The sequence below is a fragment of the Pieris rapae genome, chromosome 12, assembly GCF_905147795.1.
Source record: "Pieris rapae chromosome 12, ilPieRapa1.1, whole genome shotgun sequence".
Lineage (NCBI taxonomy): Eukaryota > Metazoa > Arthropoda > Insecta > Lepidoptera > Pieridae > Pieris > Pieris rapae.
The window spans coordinates 4,041,271-4,065,655 of NC_059520.1; the positions used below are offsets into that span (position 1 = coordinate 4,041,271).

Consider the following 24,385-nt stretch of genomic DNA (forward strand, 5'->3'; position numbering starts at 1 on the left):
TTTTAAAAGTTTCTAGGCTTCTTATTCTAAATTCTTCAAAATCGGATTTCTTAGCTTAATTTGAGGATAAAATTTATTCAACATTTCTGTAACAACATTTTATTTACAAAACATACAAAGGTCCGAGCTATGTACAAAAATACATCATTATTTACACATATCAAGTGAAACATACAGGTCCTGGCTTAAATGAGAACTCGTGTTGTGCATCTATGAACGACAATGGTTGAAAATCAGTAATGGGCAGTTTGTCACTTCGGGCTGTTTTCATTTCTAGAACTATGTCTCCAACTCCCTCCTGTAATTTTACATTATATAAGTATGTTTATATGTACATCTTAATTTCTCTGTCTATTTTATATAAAACATCTATCATACAAATTAAAAGGAAAAATATGTTTAGTTTACGAGATGACGCTACTAGTAGTGGAATAAAGAATTTTATGTTTATGCTTTGTATTTTTTTTTCAATAACGTGTTGAACACTTTTCATATTGATAACCTTTATGCCTTTTAAATCTGTTTATGTTATTTTTAGTAGTAGTAGTTATTGTTTAGTTTATTTAACTAAATTTACGAAATTAGTACGATATGTTAGCTTGTTGTGTTGATTAGATTACTCGGATCGGACATCTTAACATTACTTAAACCGATGCCAGCATTCTGAATATAGCTATAACATATATGTGTGATCAAACCTACCAAGCAACTGTCCTGTAGTATTTGAGGTTTTGCGAACTCCATCGCATTTTGTCCGAACAGCTTGATATTATTTGATCGTAACAAATCCGCCGGAATGTCAGATCTACAAAGAAATAATACAACATTTATTAAGTTGAGTATTAATTAAACCATAATCATTATTCATAACATAATAGCTGTACCCAGCCACGCTTCGCTGTGGCACATTGTGATTGAATGGTTGAGAAATGAGAAACAAAACGAATATAATATTTGATATAAGTTTAATTTTGCCACTTGTGGATAAACAATATTCTTTGTTATTCCACTGTCTGTGATAAATACTATCTACGTTGCCGACTCGGGAACACTGAATATTTTTGTAAATAATGAATGTTATGAATAACCGGAAACGAATTTTGTTTCTCATATGACTGCGCCATTACTATTATTGTTGTCAGCGAGTGTTTTCGTTGCTTCCGGCAGATGGCGCGGTAACTGGTAAACACTGATCGTTAAAAAACTGTATTTGCGGTTGCGGATAATATATCTCAAATGAAAAATATCTAAAAACAATCTTTAATGCGCATTATATATCATGCTAAATTTTCAGCTAGGTGCAGAACTTTTTTTTAATTTTAATGTTTTGTGTTTGTAACATTTACCTTTAACTGCAAATAAAAACAAAAAAAGAACAGGTAAACAAAAAATGTGTTTTATGTTTTAATTTAACCCTTATTTTGCATAAGTAGAAAGAAAACAGTGAAGAAATTGTCATCTCTCGATTGGGAACTGTAGCTAATCACAGGACTAGCTGTGTATCTCATACGGGTTTTGGTCTTAGATTGCATCCATTTCTTTTATAATTTTGTTTGTGCCTATCACATGGTGATTTTTTGGTTAAATATGTCTCCTCTTTCTCACCAAGTTGGAACTACCATATAACCTAATGTTAAATAAAAAATCCATCGGTGTACATCTGTGATAAGAACTCACTTGTCTATAGAGAAAGAAATGCGGAAAGATGTGAACACACTTGGCAAGCTTAGACAGATTGTACATACCTTTGGGACATTTTAGTTGTAACGCAAAAGTATGTAAAATTTTGCTTAGCGCTGTTGGATAGTAAGCGCAAAAATCGTAGCTGTATCATCCCTTCCCCTTCGGCTTCATAGGAGATCTAAAGAAATACGTTTAAATATGTTTATTATACATAATATTATGTTTTAGTATGTAATATTTACGTCACAAATATAAAAGGTTCGCTGTTCATTTTTGAAAATTTCGAAAAATAATGTTACTGAGAAATATGGTGTACAAATTGATACCGGTCCATTAGTTATTGAGCTATACGCACAAACATACATCATCAGTAGAAATCTTCCATTAATTAAATAATATAAATGCCTTAAAATAAATATTTTATAAGTGAGAGTTTCATATTGTTAAAGTCAAGCTAAATAATTCGCTTTTTTTCAGTAAGGTTGCAATAAATGTCAAAATATCATCAATGTAATTAAACAGGCTACATATCGGACGAAAAATAAATGGGAACTTATCCAGTCTCTCGCCTAAAATAATTATTGTAAATTAAAAATACAGGCCCCTGATTCACGCGATATTGTTATACATACCTTAAATCCATTATTAATATGAGAAAATTTATGTCCGTCAGATTCAAAGATAGTTTCATCAATCCTGTCAGGGTAAATGCATGTACTGTGTCCTTTGCAATAAGCACGGATCGGCCTTGCAGTTCCACCTCTGGCGTCTATCCAATAGAACCCTGAAGACAAATTTGGCAACTTCTCAAAGTTTGTTTTTTAGAGGTGTAATTATAAGCTTAACATACAGAAGTTGTGTTAAAACAAAAAAAAATAGAAATCACGTATAACTATTTATTTAGTAAAACTTTATATATACATACATATATGTCTTTAAAATTATTGTCGTTTTTTTCCATAATAATTATTATGTTGTGTTTCTTTTTGAATGTCTATTTCGATTTTGGCTTTCATGTATTGCGTACAATTATTATTATAATTTTTAATATAGAAACTAAATAAATATTATCTATCTTCTACAAAGCGCTTTAAAATTATAAGTTTACCATTAAGATACCACGGAGTCTTAGCCATATAGCAAGGAAGTGCACTAAAATTACGATACTACGATATTTGTTACAATACCATCTTTTGCATGGAAATTTATATATGTATAGGTAGCCATCAAACAACATCAACATCTTATTAAAAATGTAATTGTAAAAACCGGAATTCCAAACCGCCTACCCTAGGAGAATATAAAAAATATTGTATGGGATATTGTTGTTTATATACATAAATAAATGTCATCGAAACTTTACGTTTATTTAGGCCGTAAGATAACCCCGCCGTTGTGCCTTGTATATTGGCACAGAATTTATGTGAATTACAAAATAAAATCTAAATATGATATGTGTTACGTGTATGAGTTTCTCAATTTCTTGTTGATATTTATTCGTGTACCTACTGCTGCCGTCAAAATTTAGCAAAATTATTTTGCACTGTCAAATTTATTGAGAAAATTACTGCTTGTATTAATTATGGCGATAAGAACTTACCGTCAGTAAGATTCGAATGGGAATCCCTTAAATCACGACAAGATAGGGCTGGGTTATTTCTCGTTCCCCAGGGTCGTTTGGTGGCTTCTAGGGTGGACCTAGCCGATATTACACCGGCCATGACTTCGCGGGCCCATTCTATTTCTTCTGAAATTCAGTTTTACATTACACAAATCTTGGCGTATAGAAGAAGGAGAAGGAAGAAGTTACCGAAAAATAAAATGTGCTTTCATGCTTTGCACTTATTCATATATCTTTTTATTTTGAGTTAGAAGATTTTTTTACGTACATACGTAGCACCTTACTATAATTACGATGATGTCTTATCCTTAAATACCATAATAAAGTTCGATTGCTGAGGATACGACTGGTCGTTCATCCACCCTTTACGAGGAACCCCAAATCCTTTCTTAACTTTTATTTACATAATACTTTTACATAAGGTTTTACTTACTTAAAAAGTAATGTTAGTTAATAATTATTTTGTATTAAAAGTGTTGTACCTTCATCCAAATTATCATCAGTTGTCGCTTCATAGTCCTCATTTATATATCTCCGGCTTCTTGTCCTGAACAGTTCAGCAGGTAGCTGCGGCATAGGTGCAGGAGGTCCCGGTGGGCCCGGTAAGCCCGGAGGACCTGGAAGACCAGGTCTTCCTTCTGGTCCTTGAGTTCCTTTAGGACCTAAAGGTCCTTCTTGCCCTGGTTGACCGGCAGGACCTATGTCTCCTTTTAGACCTGAAGGACCAGTTGTCCCCTGGGAAATTAATATAAGCCATGTATTTCGTTATCAGATGAAATATTAAATATTATTTGTACATATGATGTTCTAATAATAAAGAAATTTACCATGTCTCCTTTAGGTCCTGGTAATCCTGCTGGACCTACTGGACCCAATTTCCCTGCTTCCCCTTGGTCACCCTTTATTCCAATAGGACCCGTGTCGCCTATGTGTCCCTTTGGCCCTCGATTTCCTTTATCGCCTTTGACACCTAGAGGACCAACCGCACCACTGGGCCCAGGTGGACCTATTATACCTGGCATTCCTGGAGCACCTACATCGCCCTAAAATCCGTATATATGAAAATTATGTATAAATAAAATTAATACCGTATACGTGTAACAACAGATAAAGGCTTTAAATCAATATTTCGGTTTACTTAGATTGTTTTTAATTTGCATGTTATAATGTCTAAGAATGGATAGATTTTTAACATTATATAAATCACATACATTGTAGTTACACACGTGAACATATTGTTACGAGCTAGGGGATCGGATAGAAACTGCCGTCGATTTATTCAAGGGTTTATTTTAATAAAATCTACGAGGAATTCGTTTACACTAATATCTTGAAGTTACGCACAGAAAAGCACTAATAACACACACAATTAAACACTGTCACTAATCACTTAAAACACTCAGTACTTTATCACTGGTTCGCACTTATTCGCACTTTTTCTCTTCGCTGTTTATCGCTTGGAATCGCATTCAAAACTGAACTGAGTGATCGCGTTTTGGCTCGCTTATATATCCCTGGGAAGAATCTCGAACGATGTTTCCGATGTTTACGAGAACTTTCTAGGCGGGAGCGCTACTGAGTAGCGATCGCCTAATTCTAGAACGCGCGTACTTGCTATCTCTTTCGCACATTGCTACGTGCTTGTCGTACGACGTTCTAGAGTTCTCGGTCTAGCTTCGAGAAGGTTCTTATCTTTTCTCTCTTTCGCGTATCAAACAGTGCTTGTCCCACACCTAGAAAATTCGTTCTAGAATATTCCTTCATCAAAGGGTTATAACCAGGCCTGAAAACGCCTGAAAACGGGTCTGCTGAAAAGTGTACCATTCATCTATACGTGTTCTGAAACCGACTGAAAAAATGTTTCAGCCTCCTGAAAACTACGGCAACATTATGTAAATTTTGATTTCCTAATATGTGATTGACCCTCTCCTGAAACGGTCATAAATCATATTTCAGCCTGCTGAAAAGTTCTCTAAGTTGTGGAAAAATCTAAAAACATTGCAGTTGACCCGTCTTCGTAACACTACCCTCTCCTTAGACATGCTCGTCCCGAGCATCATCACTTCCTTTCATCATTATCCTTTTCCCTCGCGACCGAGTCTGCGAATCCTTATCGCCTGCACAAGCTTTACATTTCTTGATCCAGTCTTCTACATCTTCACGATAATTAATCCAGTAAAATATTTCTTTAACCTTCCTAAGAGTCCCTTTTACTCCTAAATGTCCACTAGATAACTCAATATGACACATTTCTAGTATGTCGCGAACCTTGGATCTTGGCACCACTAACTGCAAATGATCGCCTTGAGCATTTTTCAATTTGCGACATAACACTCCATTATGTAGAACTAAACTGTCCCATTCAGCCCAGTAACTCTTAGTAGTGTTACTTGTACATGCAACTTCACTCCATTGTGGCTTGACAGCTGAAGATTTCATCCAATCCAGAATTGGTTTAATGTCATAATCCTCTTGCTGTGCTATCTGCATCAATCTCCCACCGAAATCTGAATGAATGGTATCTGTTCTAAGCATCCTCACGTGACCATCCCTTCCGTCCTGTTTGGTGACTTTTTCACCTGGCCTTTGAGACGCATCATCTGAACTCCTTATTAGCTCTCTTTCATGGATCGATAACATATCAGAAAATTTCTTTAATTGTTCTTCTGCCTTTGATAGGTGTACTGACAAGGCTTCCTCATAGTTACCCGGAAATGTTCGAACTGCGTTCCACTCTTGTTGCTTACTGGCCTGTCCGTCCACATCGATTACTCTACAGACGTCATAACCACCATTTGAAGAGTTGCCTTTTAAGGAGACTTCCTGTTCTCCGCACTTGAAGATCCCTTTTTCCAGATCTATCTTACATTTGTAAAACTTCATAAAGTCTAACCCGATTATACAGTCATCTACTATGTCGGCAAGAACAACCTTGTGTCTGTAAAAACGTTCACCAATCTTGAAGGTCGCGATACCTTCTCCCCGATCGGCTATGCGTTGACCCGTAGCTGTAACAAGATGTGCCATTCCTCTAGAAGGGCTTCTAGAAAATGTCTTCAGAAGTTGGTGTCTGATTACTGTTCGTGAAGCTCCAGTATCAAGTGTCACATTACACTTAGTTCCATTGACTTCTCCATCGATGACTAAGGTATTTCCACGTCTAACCTTTACATCACCTCGGAAGTCTTTCTCAGGGCACGAAAACCTCATGTGCCCTACTTCCCCACAGATGTAACAGGTTGGCCCACGTTGACCAGTAGCTCTTTCCGTGACAGCCCTAATGCGGTAAGGTCGAGGATCTTTCTGAATCGCCTCTACCTCCAACGCATGGGCTAGAGCATCCTTCAGGTTCTTGTGGTGACCAAGGTTCACTCTCAGCCTGACTTCACGATCTCTTATTCCATCTATGAAGGTTTGCACTAATATCTTGTCTGCTACATCTGGTAAGGATGCGTAAGCTTTCCTTACCAGCTTCTCTATTTCCAGACCCCATTCTTGCAAGTTCTCACTTGGTAGCTGCATTCTCTCCCGTAATTGAGCCCTGTAAACTGGCTCTAAATGTGAGTCTCCATAACGTGACTCCAAGGCATCCAGCAGTCGCGTCAGCGTCACATCTCCTGTCATAACTTCCAACACGTCCAGGGCTTCACCTCGCAATCCCAACATAAGGGCAGCCACAGCCTGATTATCTTTCCAACCGTTTATCTTGCATAAAGCCTCAAACTGTACCTTGTAGGCGTCCCAAGAAGAAGAACCATTAAAAGTAGGTGCTTCCAGCGTTCCAGATGATTCCACAAATCCAGACATCTTAAGGCACTGAACCTCCTTTTCTAACTCAAGCAAGCGTTTCTCCTGTTCGGAAAACCTACTGTCCAGGTTTTCAAACTTTGATATTAGAGTCTCCGTTTTCTTTGTCTGCATCTCCGCATCTGCTGCAGACACTGTCGCGAACTCCTCTTGATTCTCCCTTGGAGTAATTGGCATTTTTCTATCCCCAATTCTGACACCAAAATGTTACGAGCTAGGGGATCGGATAGAAACTGCCGTCGATTTATTCAAGGGTTTATTTTAATAAAATCTACGAGGAATTCGTTTACACTAATATCTTGAAGTTACGCACAGAAAAGCACTAATAACACACACAATTAAACACTGTCACTAATCACTTAAAACACTCAGTACTTTATCACTGGTTCGCACTTATTCGCACTTTTTCTCTTCGCTGTTTATCGCTTGGAATCGCATTCAAAACTGAACTGAGTGATCGCGTTTTGGCTCGCTTATATATCCCTGGGAAGAATCTCGAACGATGTTTCCGATGTTTACGAGAACTTTCTAGGCGGGAGCGCTACTGAGTAGCGATCGCCTAATTCTAGAACGCGCGTACTTGCTATCTCTTTCGCACATTGCTACGTGCTTGTCGTACGACGTTCTAGAGTTCTCGGTCTAGCTTCGAGAAGGTTCTTATCTTTTCTCTCTTTCGCGTATCAAACAGTGCTTGTCCCACACCTAGAAAATTCGTTCTAGAATATTCCTTCATCAAAGGGTTATAACCAGGCCTGAAAACGCCTGAAAACGGGTCTGCTGAAAAGTGTACCATTCATCTATACGTGTTCTGAAACCGACTGAAAAAATGTTTCAGCCTCCTGAAAACTACGGCAACATTATGTAAATTTTGATTTCCTAATATGTGATTGACCCTCTCCTGAAACGGTCATAAATCATATTTCAGCCTGCTGAAAAGTTCTCTAAGTTGTGGAAAAATCTAAAAACATTGCAGTTGACCCGTCTTCGTAACAATATTATATGTAATATACATGTAGATATAAAACCAAAATAAAAGTTTATTTTTAAATTAAAAAAGTATTTTCAATTCTCATAACCTAAGTAATAAAAAAGGCTTAAGGTATTTAGAGTTTTGTATATTCTCTGATAAATTCCATAAATTCGGGGGCAAAAATATATACCAAAATGCTAGTATAATTCACAAGTTTTTTAGTCCAGCATTTTTTTCAGTTTCAATGTAACGTAAAAAAATGTCATACTCTTTATAACATTGTTTTCTTTAACCAAGATAGTATTGTGATTTTTTAAATAGGTATGGGATATAGAGATGTCGTTATCATCTTTGTATTTTGAATGCTATAGTGCAATATTAGAAAAAGTACAATAAAATATAAATAGCAAAAATTACACATAGCGAAATCGTAAAAAAAGGAAAACTGACCGGGGGCCCAGGTAAGCCGCGAACTCCTCGTTGACCCTCTATCCCCATGGGACCAAGGGGTCCTATTGGTCCAGGCTCTCCAGGTGAACCCTTTGGTCCCAAATCCCCCTTTTCCCCTGGAAGTCCCGTGTTTCCTTGACCTCCTGGCGAACCTTCAGCACCCTGGGGTAAGATAAGCGAATTAACTGGCGTAAATTAAGTAGCTATACTATAAAGTAATTCCTGAAATTACGATAGATACACAAGTTCGATCAAGATTGTTTTCTACGCTGGATGCCCTCTATACGACTAAGTCAATCAAAATCAAAATTCGTTTATTCGGTTTAGATGCGTCTTAGGGCATGCTTATGAATGTCAAAAACGTTCACAAAATTCGCGAAAGAGTCATCAATGTCACCTATAGTAATTAAACCTAAAGTTAAGTTGTTAAAGTTGATATTTTACAATTAAATATTAAGTTTAACTTCACTGTTCTGTAACATAAACTCAAATAATTATTCAATAGATTTTAGTGCATATCATTTAATACTTACAGGGTTACCTGGGGTCCCATTTTCGCCCGGTTTTCCTGTTGGCCCTGGTGGACCCATAGGCCCTTGAGGTCCTGTACTGCCTTCAGGACCATCGACACCAGGTTCTCCTTTAATTCCTTGCGGACCAGGATCTCCTCTATCGCCAGGAAATCCAGCAGGACCTATGTCACCCTTCGAACCCTCAGGGCCAGGTGGTCCTTTAGGCCCCATTTCCCCTCTAGCGCCTGAAGGACCTTCGTCTCCTTTTGGACCTGCAGGTCCTCTTTGTCCCTTTTTATCAAGAATCCATGTTATATTTTCTAATTACTTTTATGCACAATTTCATGAACTTTTCTAATCCTTAGTTACCATTTTTCCTTCTGGACCTTGCGATCCTTGTGGTCCAGGTGCGCCTGGACTACCTGCTTCACCATGTTGTCCTTCAGGTCCTCGAGGCCCCATTTCTCCTGGAATGCCTTTAATACCACGTTTCCCGGGTGGCCCAGTAATACCCATTAATCCTGGTGGACCTGTAATCAGGAAAGCAACAATTTATTTTAATCTAACTTATTTCAATAGCCGAAGGCAATAAATTTGCGTTTATATCCGTTAAATAACCATTTAAGGGTTGTTAAAGTTGTTGAATGAAACCGATGTTTTGTACTTAGTTTGCTGCCTTATTAACTTACTAATTATTCTATAGGTACTTTAATAGGCTAAATGGACTACTTAGGTGATTCTCTGTTATACATTAATATTTACCGGGGTGTCCTATATCTCCCCTATCGCCTTTTATTCCTTGGTCTCCTTTTACTCCTTCTGGACCAGTTTTCCCAATTGGCCCGATAGGACCACGCATTCCGTCAGCCCCAGGCATACCAGGAGGTCCTGGTTCTCCAGGTGGCCCTTTATCTCCAGGCAAACCCACGGAACCAAGTTCACCACGTAGGCCCTGACTTCCTGGTGACCCTTGAGGGCCCTAAGCATTTTGTAAAAAATTACATTTCTTTTAAGTTGCTTTTTAAGTACAATATGAATTTATACATTACTGTAATAATACGATTTGGCGTTAGGTTTTTACTCAGATTGAATTAAAACATTGACTATCAAATTTCAAACCGCTTACAGGTTCACCAATTGCTCCTTTAAATCCTTTTTCCCCTGGGGGCCCAGCTTCTCCTTTATCTCCGTCCTCCCCGGGAGGACCAATAGGACCAGGCGCTCCTGCTAATCCTCTGGGACCTGTAGGACCATCTCTTCCGACGGGTCCTATAAGAAATTTAAAATATATCTTTAAGGGTAATAAAACGGAAAACAATTTATTTTTTTATTGTATATTTTATAATGCATGGAGTCTAGTAATACGGTACATTTTATAATTATTTAGATGTTTTTATTATTGTTTTCAAATTTTTTATTGCAGATTCTGCATTTTAGCTAAATAATTTATGTATAAGTATACCTTTTGAAACGGATAAAAGAAAATACTAATTGTTCTACATAGTAAAATAAATTTATTATAAAAAAATATAAAATTATACCTGGCGGGCCAGGTTCACCAATTTCGCCTTTTTGACCCCCTGAGCCGGGTGAACCGCGAGGTCCTTCTCTACCTAATGGACCCTGAGGGCCCTCTTGGCCTAGTTCACCCTGTTCTCCCTTATCTCCTCTAACACCTGGAGGTCCAGAAGGACCCATGTCACCTTTCTGCCCTGGTGTACCCTTTAATAAGAAAAACGCATTTCAAACTTAGCAATTATTAAAGTAGTTTTTTAAATCTAAGTCATGAGATATTTACCGCGGTTCCTGGCGGACCAGGTTCTCCATTTTGCCCCGTTAGTCCCAGAGGTCCCACAGGACCTGATTTTCCTTCCGGACCAGGAGGTCCAGGTGGACCTTCTTTACCCATTTCACCCGCTGCACCAATCTCGCCAGGTGTTCCAGGTATTCCCGAAGGGCCTTGAGGTCCAGGTGGACCTTGATCGCCATTCTGTCCTTGTGGTCCCATTACACCAGGTGACCCTGGTTGTCCAGGAGCTCCAGTTTCACCCTATTCAAATTATTTTAAACTATATACAATGTTAGTGTGGAAACATTGGTCAGGATCGTGGCCACATTGTGCGTCTCATAAATTGCACCATTTTTCTAATGCAGATTCAATGTAATATAATAATGATCAGACAAATGAAGTTATACTTCTTTTGGCGCGTTAGGGAAAAATGATGAGAGTAAGAGAGAAGGGCGCGCGCATCCTAAAAATTTTAGTACATCCCGTCAAAAATACTGACATCCTGAAGTTAGCTATACAACATTATAGTTTTTTCTATTGTTAGTGTCGTGTTCTCAAACATAGAATTAGGCGAAAAATAAATTTTTGAAAAGAGTTTTATCTTGTTACGCCAAAGAAGGACAAAAAAAACCACATAACAACAAACAATAACTTCTAACGGGTGTACATAAGTACACAAACGTTTTAATTATCTCACCGGAAATTAAACGCAGAACATTCGACATAAATTTATTTAGTAAATTGTGAGTTTGCCTAAGCTCACTTTAACATACTACATATATCGCACACCCAGATCAATACTGCACTAAGTCAAAATATAACTTTTTTGGGTATCGACTAAAAACTGTTGTATCATATAAGATGTAAAGTTATTACTAAGATTTTTTAAATATTGTGTGAATAATCAAATGCTTATCAATATGACATTAGTGAATTACTATAAAAAACTCACATAAAGTGTTTAATCCTTACTTTTCGAGTTAATTCACTGTTGTAAAACTATTGAACCAATAAAATAAAAATTATTTCTATTTACTCCGTTCTTACTGATTGATTCTGAAATAATGCAGTGTAATCCTATCATAATATATTTGGTCGTAAATATTCAACAAAGAATTATCTGTTTCAATTTCAAGAATGTATTCATAAAACAGTAAATAAAACAATGGAATCTATGAAAATCAGCATGCACTTTTATTATACACTGTGACAGTGTGATCAGCTATATTATGTTATGAAGAAAAACAGTCTTACATGTTTGGGGTCGTTTGTGACCTATAGATCAAAGCTAATAAAAAAGCAATCTTAAACCAAAAATTAATGTAACATCACAAGTTTACTTTCATAATTATCTATTGACTACCTTAAACTTTCTATAAAAAATAAAATAATCACAGGATACTTAGATATGAAATTTTCAAATCAATGAAGAAAATTACGTTTCCTGTAAGTGCTGTGCTACTCTAATTTCAATGCTGTCTTGTAACTGAGTTGACATAATTAGTAGGAATAATATATTTTTCAATTAATTCCATTATATCTTTCTTTTTGTTTTCAGCCAGAGGTTGTTTTTCTGTATATGCTTTAAGAAATTGTGGAGAAAAGTTTTGATCTTTGTAGCGCCTTCGAACACAAACTTTCTTAAAATTAGTCTCACTGTACGATGTTTTATAGAAGAAACTCTTAGGATATTGCTTTTCAACGCGAAGTTGCTTAATGTCAATCCCAAGTGGATTTGGACTTGGTTATTGTCCTCATCCACATTAAAATTATTGCCCAAAGATTCCTGAAGGGCTTTAAGGTCATAAAAGTTATTGTGTAAAAGTTCTTTTACATGATACGACTCTCCTGTTTTGCTTCGCAGTACGAATTAAAGTAGCATATTGCTGTGGGCAATAAATAGGAACAGATTTTAAGTATCTTTTAATCTGTTTTTCTATTCCACTGTGGACGTTATCCCCTTCGTTTTGAGAATGCCCGCGGATAAAAAAAATATGTGTTATGGAATTAACTCTAAGCATGTTGTTAACTGCGTAAGCATAGAAAGATAGTAAGTATTTGTTTTTTTGTTGCCGAAAGCAATTGTCGCTATAGAATATGACATCACAATGATGTGATCCTAATAATGATATTAGGATCCTTTTTTGCAAGTATCAACTCAATGTATGCAAGGACACAACTCCCGATCTCACTTGCACCGCGCTTCGCTTCGGTTTCGGGTATGTTCTGCCGATGGGCCTGGTCTATTGGATTAATTGTCAGATGAGCACTTTGAGCTGCTAGAGCTTGATGACGATGAGCTGGAGTCTGAAGAGGTACTTGAGCAGGAAGACGAAGATACCCGTCTAGGTATTACAGGTGGCCGGAATTTTTGTATTTTTCGAATAGAAAAAGTAGGATCCGTTCCGATCCGAATCATCTATAAAATCTCTTTCATTACTCTTTTCGGGTGTCAAAGACTTTTTTGAACCTACAATAGATGATACCTCGAGAGCTGATGCTGCAACAGGTGATACCGTGATAGTTAATGATGTAACTGGTGATACCACGTTTGATGATGGTGATGCATCTAAATTTTTGCTTCATTTTCAACACAAATTTCTATTTTTCTTTGTGAAGTGGTTGACGCAGCCTCGGTTGCCGTTGCTTCCAATGCCTTTTCAAGCAACAATAGACCCCGACCCTTCATCATCTGCCAAATAACATAAGATATTCAATTTAATTCACTAATACTGCATTATCTCAAAAAATATGTTAAATCTTCTTTAAAATAAATTCTAAAACCAATTTTCAAAGGTATTCTTTTAGTTTAGATAATAAGTAGTAATTCTGAGAATTAAAAAATAATATATTGCTCTATTTCCAGAAATTATAACATTATTCAGGTTTACCATCAATAGTGCATTATTTAACTAATTTTCAGTTTTATCAAACAACACTGTACTATTTTTGAATAATTAAAAAAATATAACATACCCTCGTCTCCAATACCGTATTATTTAGAAATACTATCAAAACAGCAGAAGCAGGAAATTCACCAACACTGCATTAAATCTAAATAATTCGGAGTCATTTTCTACTTCATTCAACAATACTTAACCATTACAAAATAATTCACTGTTACGTAACGTCACTATGTGCTGCTTCTTTAAACGAACAAGTCGCAACTGGAATTAGATTCTTATTCGTGGTACGACTAGGCAGTAATTCATTCACCAAAAGAGACTTAGCACGACATCTGTTGGCTGTTTTAGCAAATAAAGATATGGCTGTCTTTGTGGTATGTGCGGGAAAAAAATGCCTATTTAACTATATAAATAAGTCGATTCGACGATTTTTTGACTTAGTGCAGTATTGATCTGGGTGTGCGATATAATTGCTGAGACAATCCAACTTCATGATACTGCAGGAACAAGAGGCCTAAACAGAACTAAACCTTTCAGTTACTAAATCTAGTGTTGTGTACTGAATATAAGTGCAAGTGCGGTATATCGGACACACGAACATCGAAATCTCTTTGAACTTTATTGTAAGAGAAAGTATCGAAACCGTTACTTAATATGATTAATGAACCTAAATTTAAATTCCCAAAAAAGTCTTACAGATGGACCACGTTCGCCAGGTAAACCTGGCAGGCCTGTTTTTCCATCAGTTCCAGGTGGTCCCAAAGACCCCGGGAATCCCCTTGGCCCTTCAACACCTTGTAGCCCTCTTTCTCCAGTCGAACCTGGTGGCCCAGGCTGACCAGTATCACCCTTTGGACCTGGTGGACCATCAGAACCACGTCTGCCACGCGGGCCTCTATAACCCTATAAATAAGATGGCTTTAATTTCACGTGTAAGTTTTAATGAAATCTTAAATTTATTATTTAAAAGGAGAATTACCCTGGGTCCATGTTCACCTCGATCGCCGATAGCTCCAACCAATCCCTTAAATTAAAAATAAGTTTTACATTATTTAATATGTAAATAATAATAATAATATAATTGATTAAATAATTATAATGATAAACTAATGACAATGACAGCTTGATATATTGCTCAAAAATAATCTGATGAGTACTGGTGATATAATAAGAAAAGCACAATAATAAATCATTCCTTACAGTAATTCCTTTATTTCCGCGTCGCCCTCGCCTACCAGAAGCACCTTTATCACCCTTATCGCCTTGACTGCCAGGATAGCCAGGAGGCCCTTGCGGACCCATTGCCCCCTTTTCGCCAGAAGATCCTAATGACCCAGTTTCCCCTCTTGGACCTTCAATACCCTAAAGATAATATTTTATTATAAATTGATAAAATTAATTTTACGACTTGTTTTACTTAATATACCTTTTGTCCTTCTGGGCCTTCTATACCAGGTGGTCCTAGTTCTCCTGTTAGGCCTCGTTCCCCTTTTGGTCCCATTTCACCCTTTTCTCCTTCGAGTCCTAAAGGTGTAATATTGATTATTCAGTGGTATATATAATGTATAAGTCTTGGATTTTTGTGATAATATTATCTTCTTTATGTAGCACAACTATATTGATGATATTTTCAAAATTTATATTTTATTTATATAATATATAGTTGAATAAAGGAAAATTTACCTCTAATCCCTTTATCACCCTTGTCTCCGATAAATCCTCTTGGTCCATCGTCGCCTTTTAATCCACGAGGACCAGGAAATCCTAACATCCCCTGATAAAAAAAAAGTATTGTTTATCAAATAAATATAATGTTATTGTATGGTTTTAAATAGTAACAAAGAGTAAACTACCTGTGGTCCTGGTGGGCCTCCTTCTCCAGCGGGACCTTGTTGTCCGGGATTGCCAGGAGTTCCAGGTGAACCTTCTGGACCTGGAAGCCCCGATATTCCTGGTTTTCCTTGTGGGCCCTGTACATGAAACGGAACACGTTATCTATCACGTTTGAACTCAAATTTGTTAAGGTTAATTAAATCAATCGTGATTAATTGTTTAAATAACTGATCAATCGGAATTGATTTAATATTTAGCGATACGAAATATATATATCAAAATATGGAGTACATCATGTACACAAAAAGATTCAAATATTTACGAAAATTATTAAATACACTTAACTTAGTAATATTGAGATCGGCAATATTGTGGTGTGAAAGTGAGGGTATAGATTTGGGTATATATAGGTATGTGTTCATAATAATAATGATAAAGATTTATTTCAAGTGGTGTGGAGTGTTAAAATGTTCCCTGTGAGTAAGATGTGAGGATGCATGTGTGAGTGTGTGTGTGAGAGAGAGTGTGTTAAATACAATATTATTTTACAAAAATAATACCATTTTATACTTTTATACATCCGTAAATAATAATGCAGGTGATTTAGAGCTATGGATATTGCTAGCACTTGAAGGCTTAAATAGTGGTCGTTGTAAGTTCGACATGCGAGAAACTGAGTTTTTTGCGTAGGTGGTGTTGATGTGAGGAACGCAAAAAAAGCACGATGACATGATAACATGTAGAAGCAAGATTTGTTAAGAGGCTCTTTCTTTATGATGTACTTGTAGGATATTACACTGACATTAAATAAATAATGTCAGCAGGATCTACTTGATATTTAAAAATACTGATTTCAAATATTTAGTAACATAGAACGATCACATAGATAAGAAGAAGCTACACTTACTTGAATACCCGGTACGCCCATTGGACCTTGAGGTCCTGGTGATCCAGCAGGCCCCATTAAACCCGGCTGTCCTTGTGAACCTGGAGGACCAGGCTGCCCGGCTGCACCTTTTGTTCCTTGCGGCCCTTCATTGCCTGGTATACCTGGATATCCTATTAGACCTGGATATCCTCTAGGGCCCATAAACCCTCTAGGACCCTAAAGCAACGATATATTTATTTAAATTTTGTATGAATAGTTACTATATCATACAGTGTTTAGTTAAGGGGTCTATGTTCAGTTTCGTGCTAGAGTTTAAGAAGACTGATAATTTATTCATCGGATTGATGGACAACTGAACAAAGCTTATGTGTATAGAAAAATATAAGTTTAATATAAGACAATATATGAATACCTAAGAAACATTAATAAATCAGTGGCGCTGCAACAATTTTTAATTCTGGGCCTGAGTCTCATCTGTTCCATGATAATCGGTCAATCTAATGGACAAGTAGGTGATAAGCCTCCTGTGCTGACACACGCTGTTCACTGTTTCCTGCCGGTTTCCTCGCGATGTTTTACGACATAGTTCGAGCGAGTGTGAAATACACACATAGACGGGAAGTCCATTAGTACATAGCCGGGCTTCGAACCTACATACGACCTCAGGGATGAGATCGCACGTTGAAGTCTCCAGGGCAAAACTGCTCTTTTCTTATTTGATATTAATATAGTTGTAATTATTTAAATACCAATTCTCCTGTCAAGCCTGGAGGTCCAGGTGGTCCGTCATCTCCCTGTGGTCCATCTGAGCCAGGCGCTCCTGACTCTCCCTGCAATCCCGGTGTACCACTTTCTCCCTTATCTCCCGGCATACCAATTGATCCGGGATATCCCTGGTCTCCTTTCATTCCGGTAGTACCGGGTGGTCCTCTTTCGCCATCCCTACCTGCATGGCCGCGTCGTCCTAGTCTACCCGGTGGTCCTTGCAGACCTCTTGGACCTGGAGGACCCTTTAACAGTTTACATATTGTTATGTTACCTGTAGTTATCTTTAGTGTATGTTTTTTTTATTATAACAACACGAAGATAGGTTTGAGATATGCTTACACGTAAATATATAGACAATATATATATTATTATTTTTGAATGTCTGAAATTTGTGCTTGCATTTTTAAAGGTATTTTATTTTATGGGAATTCGCTGATAGAATTTTATTAAGTTATAAATTTTACGGCGCTGTATTAAATGTGTTTTTTATTTTTAATTACCGGTTCTCCCTGGTCTCCTTGTTCACCCTTTGGTCCTTCTGGACCCATTTCACCTTCGGGGCCTTGAGGACCTGTGAGTCCCATAGGACCTTCTGAACCACGCATGGCAGCCTATAAATATATGTGACTTTGTAAGTTTTCGTTATATTATAGATACTGAAAATATTTGAAATAAAATAAAATTACCATATGCTGTGTTAAAATTTGCCGTAAAGCTTCCGATTGCGCGTCAGGTCCCTTTTCGTTGCCAGACTGCTGTAACTGAAATAAGATGAATATTATTTGTATATCTTCTTAAAAAACTTTTACATAAAGTATAATTAAATTAATCAGAATTAATATTTTAACATAATAAATATTTGACGTAATTAAATACTTACAGGTACCACGAAGACATGCCCCGGAGCCCCAGGAAAACCTTGTTGACCCTCTATCCCTGACTTTCCGGGATCCCCCTTAGGTCCCCTAGGTCCTTGAGGGCCTGGTGGGCCAGGGTATCCTCTTGGTCCCAAATAGTTTCCATTACTACCATAATCATAATACGTATCAGATGAGTCATAACTTGATCCATTACCCTGTTTTAATGTAAACAATGTTATAAAATTTCATCATTTATAAATGCAAACTAATAGTTAAACAGGTTAAAATCAGTTTTCTTGTTAATGTTAATTTATCAAGAAAACGGAGTTTATGTTTGTGTAAGAATTGTTTATACGTAATTTTACTTTGTATATGTCATAGGTAGGAGTAAAAAGAAATTATGCCTGAATTCTAACTGAAATCTAATATTAATTACGGACTAGTCATTAATAATATATGTTAATACTTGTACTATATTATAATTTATTTATGAAGATTAAATTTTTGCATAAAGTAAAAAAACGGTGGCCAAAATTCAGATTTCTTTATCAAGTTCAAAATCCTTTGTAAATCTAATAGGCAAGTGGGCGATCAGCTTCCTGTACCTAGCACACGCCATTAACTCTTTGGGTCTAAGGCAAGCCGGTGTCCTTACGATGTTTTCCATCACCGTAGTTCGAATGTTAAATTCGCACATAAACAGAACTTCCATTGGTGAACAGCTAGCATTTGAACCTACGACCTCAGGGATGAGAGTCGCATTCTGAAGCCACTAGGCGAACACTGTTCATTTGCATAAAGTAAGAAATCAAAACAATACCTTTTCAGGTGGATGTGTAAGCCAATCTGAATCCTCAGTGGTAGTCATAGGTGTGTACGAAGATTCTGTTGTGATAAGTGTTATTTCTCCTTCATTATCTATTGTAGTTGGCTAAAAATATATTAAAAAAATTAAGTACTCTTGTTTTGAGGTTAGCGATAATCATGGCTTTAAATTTGTGCCGTACTAAACAATGACCTGGTTCTTTCATCAAACCATTTTTCATTACGACGATGTGTAGGCGCTTATAAAAGATCTTTAATTGTAATTTATATTAAGTTGTCGCTTTACGCACATACATTCATGGTGACTCAATTGCGTTTTATTCGACTGGGTGTTAACTTGCCCATCAATCACAAGCTATTCCAAATTTCTAATTATAAATGAATTATTGTCACAGTATGGATTTTTTTAAATATTATTAAGGGATAGGAGTATTTTATTCACTTACTTCATATGTACTTATGTCAAGCCTATTGGGCGGTGTTACTTCGTTGTTCGATGGTGTAATAAAATCATCAACGCCTGTAAATCTGCCAAATATGCTGTTTTCATCTATAAAAAATCAAGTTATTACGTAATTTTGCAAACAAATATCTATTATTTCTAGAAAATATCAAACAAAATTATAAGAAATCAGTATGTATGGAGCAGTGGACATCTCAACAATGAGGTCGTTGGTTCGAACCCTGGCTGTGCACTAATGGATTTCTGTCTATGTGCGCATATAACACTCAGTCGTACGGTGATGGAAAACATCGTGAAGAAAGTGGCATGTCTAAGATCTAGAAAGTGGACGGCGTGTGCCAGAAACAGAAGGATCAAGAAACAGATGCAGTAATCTAAATAGTCAAGAAATATAGTTTACGACACATCCTTTGACAATAATAGTTGCTTGTTTGATAATAGGTTTATTAAAACCTGAGTGAAGTTTCGTCCACCATGAAAAATATTACTAACTTACCAATTAGGAAGAATGAAAATCTGATCGTAATTAACGATTCTTTAATTACGATTTACTTCTGTTTTAGTGCGAAGAAACAGTTAACATCTAAAAGCTCTGGTGTAGTGAAACAAATACTGAATGAATTTTATTTGAAACTATACAAACTAAAGTTGCTACCTAATACTTTTTTACATTTATTTATAATTGAGTTTTTTTTGTTAATAATTTATCGTGATAAAATAATGACTTACCATTATCGGTTGAAACTGGGTAAGGTAAATTAAACCCATAATTTTCTGGATACTGCCAATATGGTCTTTCTGTAACTTGGCTAGACGCAAACTGAGTCCGATTGTGCCCATCAAAAAATTGAAGATTATACTGATTTTCCTCTGGAGAGAACGTCAGTGGCGTTGTAGCACGAACGACTTTTCTAGTCAATTCATTTTCTGTTTCCTCATATTCACGGTTTTCTGTTGAATCTAGACCAGACTGTTCTGCGTGATCTATATTTCTTGTTGGTTGACTAACTGAATATTCGCGAGTTCTGGTAGATTCTAGCCTAGAAACTATATTTCTAGATTCTAAACCATTTTCTAATATAGAATAACCATTTTCATCGCAATTAGGTGCTATGTTTAAGCACATATCATATGCAAGGTCTGGTTGATTTGCGAATTGAAGTAGTTCTATATCACCCTAAAAATGTATCTATGTAAGTAACGAGAACAGTTCAATTTGTCTTAATAATTAATTAATTAACTAATAATTTAATTTATTATTAAAAGTTAATTCATATCCAGTAACTTTGTAAAATTTTAATATATAGACATTAATTGCCAGCAATACCACCACAACTAACTAATTAATTAAATGTACAAATTTCATTAAATAAAATAAAACATAGCAAGCAAGAAGCTTTACAATCTTGTGTTAGTTACAAAGTTCTACAGTAGGGACGTGTAACGTGTTATTGACGCCCATACCTTATTATTTTTTCATTCATTGTAACGAATATATAGCTGCCACCATATAATATTCTACCTTTAATAAAATATCCTACCTCATAATACTGATCCGGTGTCACCTGTGTCCCAACAACTAACGCTCCAGCCAAGTTGAAGGTGCTTCCCGGCTTCCTCAAGAGTGGTAAGGTACCCTTTATCTCACAATCTACCAGTAGTGTCACAGAATCCCCTTTTATACTTATAGCGATACGGTGCCACCTAAGACATATTTGAAACTTTGTAGCTAACATTTAATTCAACGGAGAATTAATCCACATTTCCCATCGTGTTTATTGCACATCAAAAGCGTATACATTTTATTAGTAACACTGAGTTTTGAGGTTAATGTTTTGAATTAATCTAAGAGCTCATTGCTCCAACTTGGATTTGGAGAACATTCGATACTATAGATTTCAGTTGGCATCTGGTTGTATTCAAGTGGCCAGTGATGGCGCTCTCAATTCAGCGAGGAAATACTTCCTGATACGTGGTATGATATACTGCCACAGGAACCAAATTTTATTTATTTATTTATTTTTCTATTTATCCATTTTTAACATTAATTTGGAGGTTGAGAGTGTAAGATAAATTACTCGTGATATATCTAATATCATCATCCATTATTAGTATTGTATATTGTATATTTTAAAGGTTTTTAAAATGTGGCATGCCTGGCAACTTAGAGAATTTATACCTTATTTTAAATTATACCTGTCGTCAGCTATATTGACTCTGTAGGTCAAAAGTTCGTGGTCTTCCGGATCGCCTCTAGTATCTTCATAGTAGATTTCTATTAATTCACCAACAACCACTTGAAGCTGCTCATCGCCAGCGTCAGAATACAGCACGAATAGTGGGTTTTGATCTGTGCCTGCATACACATGATTTTATTAATAATAAAAGATTTTACTAAGAATAAGCTGCACAACACTACGTATTGACTAAAGAATGTTGATTGCTACAAAATATATGATGATTAAGGTATGTACGGAATTTCAAATAACGACGGACAATAAATATTTTAAGTGTTATGTATAAATTTGGAGTCTAGCATTAATACAGCGTTAACACATTAATTCAACTATACAGTATTGTAATTTTTATAGAAGTTTTTTTTTATTCTACACACCATTGTTTCAGTCATCGAATATTCGAATGAGTTAAAATATACTGTAATCAAACTAAAGTCAAACTCTCAAAATGGAGCATTCAAGTATTACGTCACGCAATGTTTGGAGATTCCTGTGTGTTGGTGGTAACGCAATAAATAAATATAGTACACATAATTCAATCCCCTCCCCGCATCGTAACGTTTTCTCCCAAACTCCAAAATCCAAACGTACTTGAACGCTCCCAAACGTGGAAATTACTCGACTTTACTTGGTAAGCTGCTGTTTATTTAACCACAACTCTATAATTCCAGAAAACGTGCAGTCCATTTAGCGTAGGCATATAATGTTTACACAGTAGGTATATAATTGTTTATTTTTTTATTTACATTACATTTTGCAAACCAAATGTTGCTTAGCCTAAATCTGCGTTTAAAACTAAAATTGAATTGATAGAAAAATAAAATAGTCAAATTACCTCTTAACCGAAGTACGGCAATGATAGAGAAATCCTCCGGAAATGTATTGTAGAAAATTCCTGCTGCTAGCTGATGGAGAGTGGCATTCTCATTAAGAGAGAACGCAGAAGGGGGCTCCAGTTGTGATTGACAACGTCCTGGAACTCTGGCTACTCCATCAGGTAATTCATTATCATTGATGATAGAAAGCACGTCGAAGATTTCCAGTTTGTCTGCAAATTTTAATGTAATTCAAACGAACCTACCGACATACCTCTTCTAGGAGACATTAGCCGTCGCTACAAACCTCTGTTTGATTTAACCCACTCATAAAAAATCTAAAATATAAGCTAGATAAAGCAAATTATACTAAGAATCGGTAATTAAAATAATTGTTGTTGTGTACATAATTTCAAAACAAAACAAATTAATGTTATATATAAATTTATATACAAAAGTTTTATCTTCTAAATTTTGAACTCATCAAAGAACGTGTTTACTCAATAACTTTAAAGTAAACGAATACGACAACATGTGGAAATTTATTTTCTGAAAAAGAACTTGACTTTTTAAGCAAAAATTTAGACTATAAGTAAAATAAAGAAGGCGGGAAACCTTCGGCTTGGCGGGCGCGAATTTTGTTTGAATTTGCCCGAATTAAAAAAATCCCATAATTGACGCTGACTAATGCACAAACCGTGCTAGAGCCAAAAGGAAAAAAAACTCACCATTCTCGTTACCGTAAGTAAGAACAAAAAACAATAATAGCAGAAATCCTCTCATCTGCAAAGCCATTTCGGCCTGAATAAATTAAACTTATTTACACTATCCCATCCCGGTTTCCCCATTATACATATCTAAAGAGACATTCCCCTTTACCGCCGAAGATGGTACTGATTTCTTGGACGAACCACTTAAACACATCGCCTCTCTATTAAAATTCCGTCTGTTTTCGTGTCGAAACAATAAAGATCAATTACAGATTCAATTCGAAACTATTTGTGTGTTCCAATAGGCTTTTCTAAGTATTTTTTATATTTGATATTTGTCTCAAACATAAAATAATTTTATTCATATATGTAATCAAGTACACTTATGAACGTCAATAAAAAATATGTTGAATTGATTCTAAATTTACATTCGCAAGTCAAGGGCGTACAGGCAAGAAGAACTGGCAAGAAACACTCCGATACTCTTTTTAATCGTTAACAAATCAATCCTAAAGATTAGGATCAGTTAAACATTCGTCAAGTTTATAAAATGCTTTAAATATTTATTTTTGATAATTCGCTGATTGCTTGAGCGTGATCGCTAGACATATGGAAATAATAATCTTAACAAAACAAAAATACAATTATGTATCGTCTGTAATTTTCAATTGATTTAAAAGCTTGAATTATATGTATATTAACATTAAATATATACTATTTTTTATCATTTAGATAAATTTCCATACCCCATCTGTCTAAATCAATTACGATTCTCTTTAGGGGATGAATTTTTCATCCATTGTGATGTTTTATCAAAAAATATCACAGTGAAACTTTGAAGTATCTTAACTACGTCGGGTAGGTTAATGAATCAGTGAGTACAAATATAAATAACAGTTAACCCAGCAAACTAATGTTGATTAATTTTGGTCGATACTTACTTCTGATTCACTAGGTTCCTATTCAATGAATTAAGGTCGCACTATCTCCGATACATATAATAAAGTTTATATTTATTTGTTTTTATTTCTTTGATACGGCGAGTTTTAAAGACAAAACAATACATATATACACTTCGACTTGTTTTAAGCTACTGCTATATCAAACAGCTGACTGGACTATTGGTTCAATTAATTAAAAAAATAACGCAATACACTGATAAAAAAATCGAATGGAAAACGAAGCGCAGGGCATACGAAAATTTACTTAATAATTAAGGCAAGAAACACATAATTATTGTTTGTCGC

The 24,385-nt window shown here is 35.9% G+C and overlaps 1 protein-coding gene and 1 long non-coding RNA gene across 3 annotated transcripts; both read right to left on the minus strand.

Annotated features, from left to right (window-relative positions):
• Positions 1–83: 83 nt before the first annotated feature.
• On the minus strand, positions 84–23,305 carry LOC110993759 (collagen alpha-1(I) chain). Of its 2 annotated transcripts, none has more exons than XM_045630263.1 (32): positions 23,157–23,305; positions 22,449–22,661; positions 21,573–21,732; positions 20,918–21,080; positions 20,106–20,553; positions 19,360–19,463; positions 18,909–19,019; positions 18,109–18,303; positions 17,915–17,989; positions 17,729–17,839; positions 17,210–17,470; positions 16,479–16,676; positions 15,592–15,708; positions 15,422–15,512; positions 15,165–15,262; positions 14,939–15,100; positions 14,718–14,762; positions 14,435–14,641; positions 10,842–11,093; positions 10,585–10,765; positions 10,170–10,312; positions 9,806–10,022; positions 9,413–9,573; positions 9,065–9,334; positions 8,532–8,693; positions 4,132–4,347; positions 3,787–4,039; positions 3,284–3,427; positions 2,316–2,467; positions 1,746–1,861; positions 703–805; positions 84–298 (listed from the first exon to the last, which is right to left on the minus strand). In XM_045630263.1, exons 1-32 carry the CDS (start codon positions 23,221–23,223, stop codon positions 161–163), a joined length of 5,334 nt encoding a protein of 1,777 aa, XP_045486219.1. In that variant the 5' UTR covers positions 23,224–23,305; the 3' UTR covers positions 84–160. The 2 variants fall into 2 exon arrangements, with proteins under 2 accessions (XP_045486219.1, XP_022115819.2); XM_022260127.2 differs by having other exon boundaries at positions 3,284–3,430.
• LOC123689571 lies at positions 12,004–14,201 on the minus strand. The gene is made up of 2 exons (XR_006750524.1): positions 13,809–14,201; positions 12,004–13,524 (listed from the first exon to the last, which is right to left on the minus strand). It is a non-coding gene; the product is annotated as an uncharacterized LOC123689571 (long non-coding RNA).
• Positions 23,306–24,385: the final 1,080 nt, after the last annotated feature.

What these genes read in the sequence shown, in the direction of transcription:
- LOC110993759 (XM_022260127.2), bottom strand. Translation starts at nt 23,223, where the DNA reads ATGGCTTTGCAGATGAGAGGATTTCTGCTATTATTGTTTTTTGTTCTT. An exon ending in CACCGGATCAGTATTATGAG is followed by an intron (nt 20,554 to 20,917) that starts GTAGGATATTTT and finishes ATACATTTTTAG; the next exon opens with GGTGATATAGAACTACTTCA. An exon ending in AAATTTTAACACAGCATATG is followed by an intron (nt 17,840 to 17,914) that starts GTAATTTTATTT and finishes ATATATTTATAG; the next exon opens with GCTGCCATGCGTGGTTCAGA.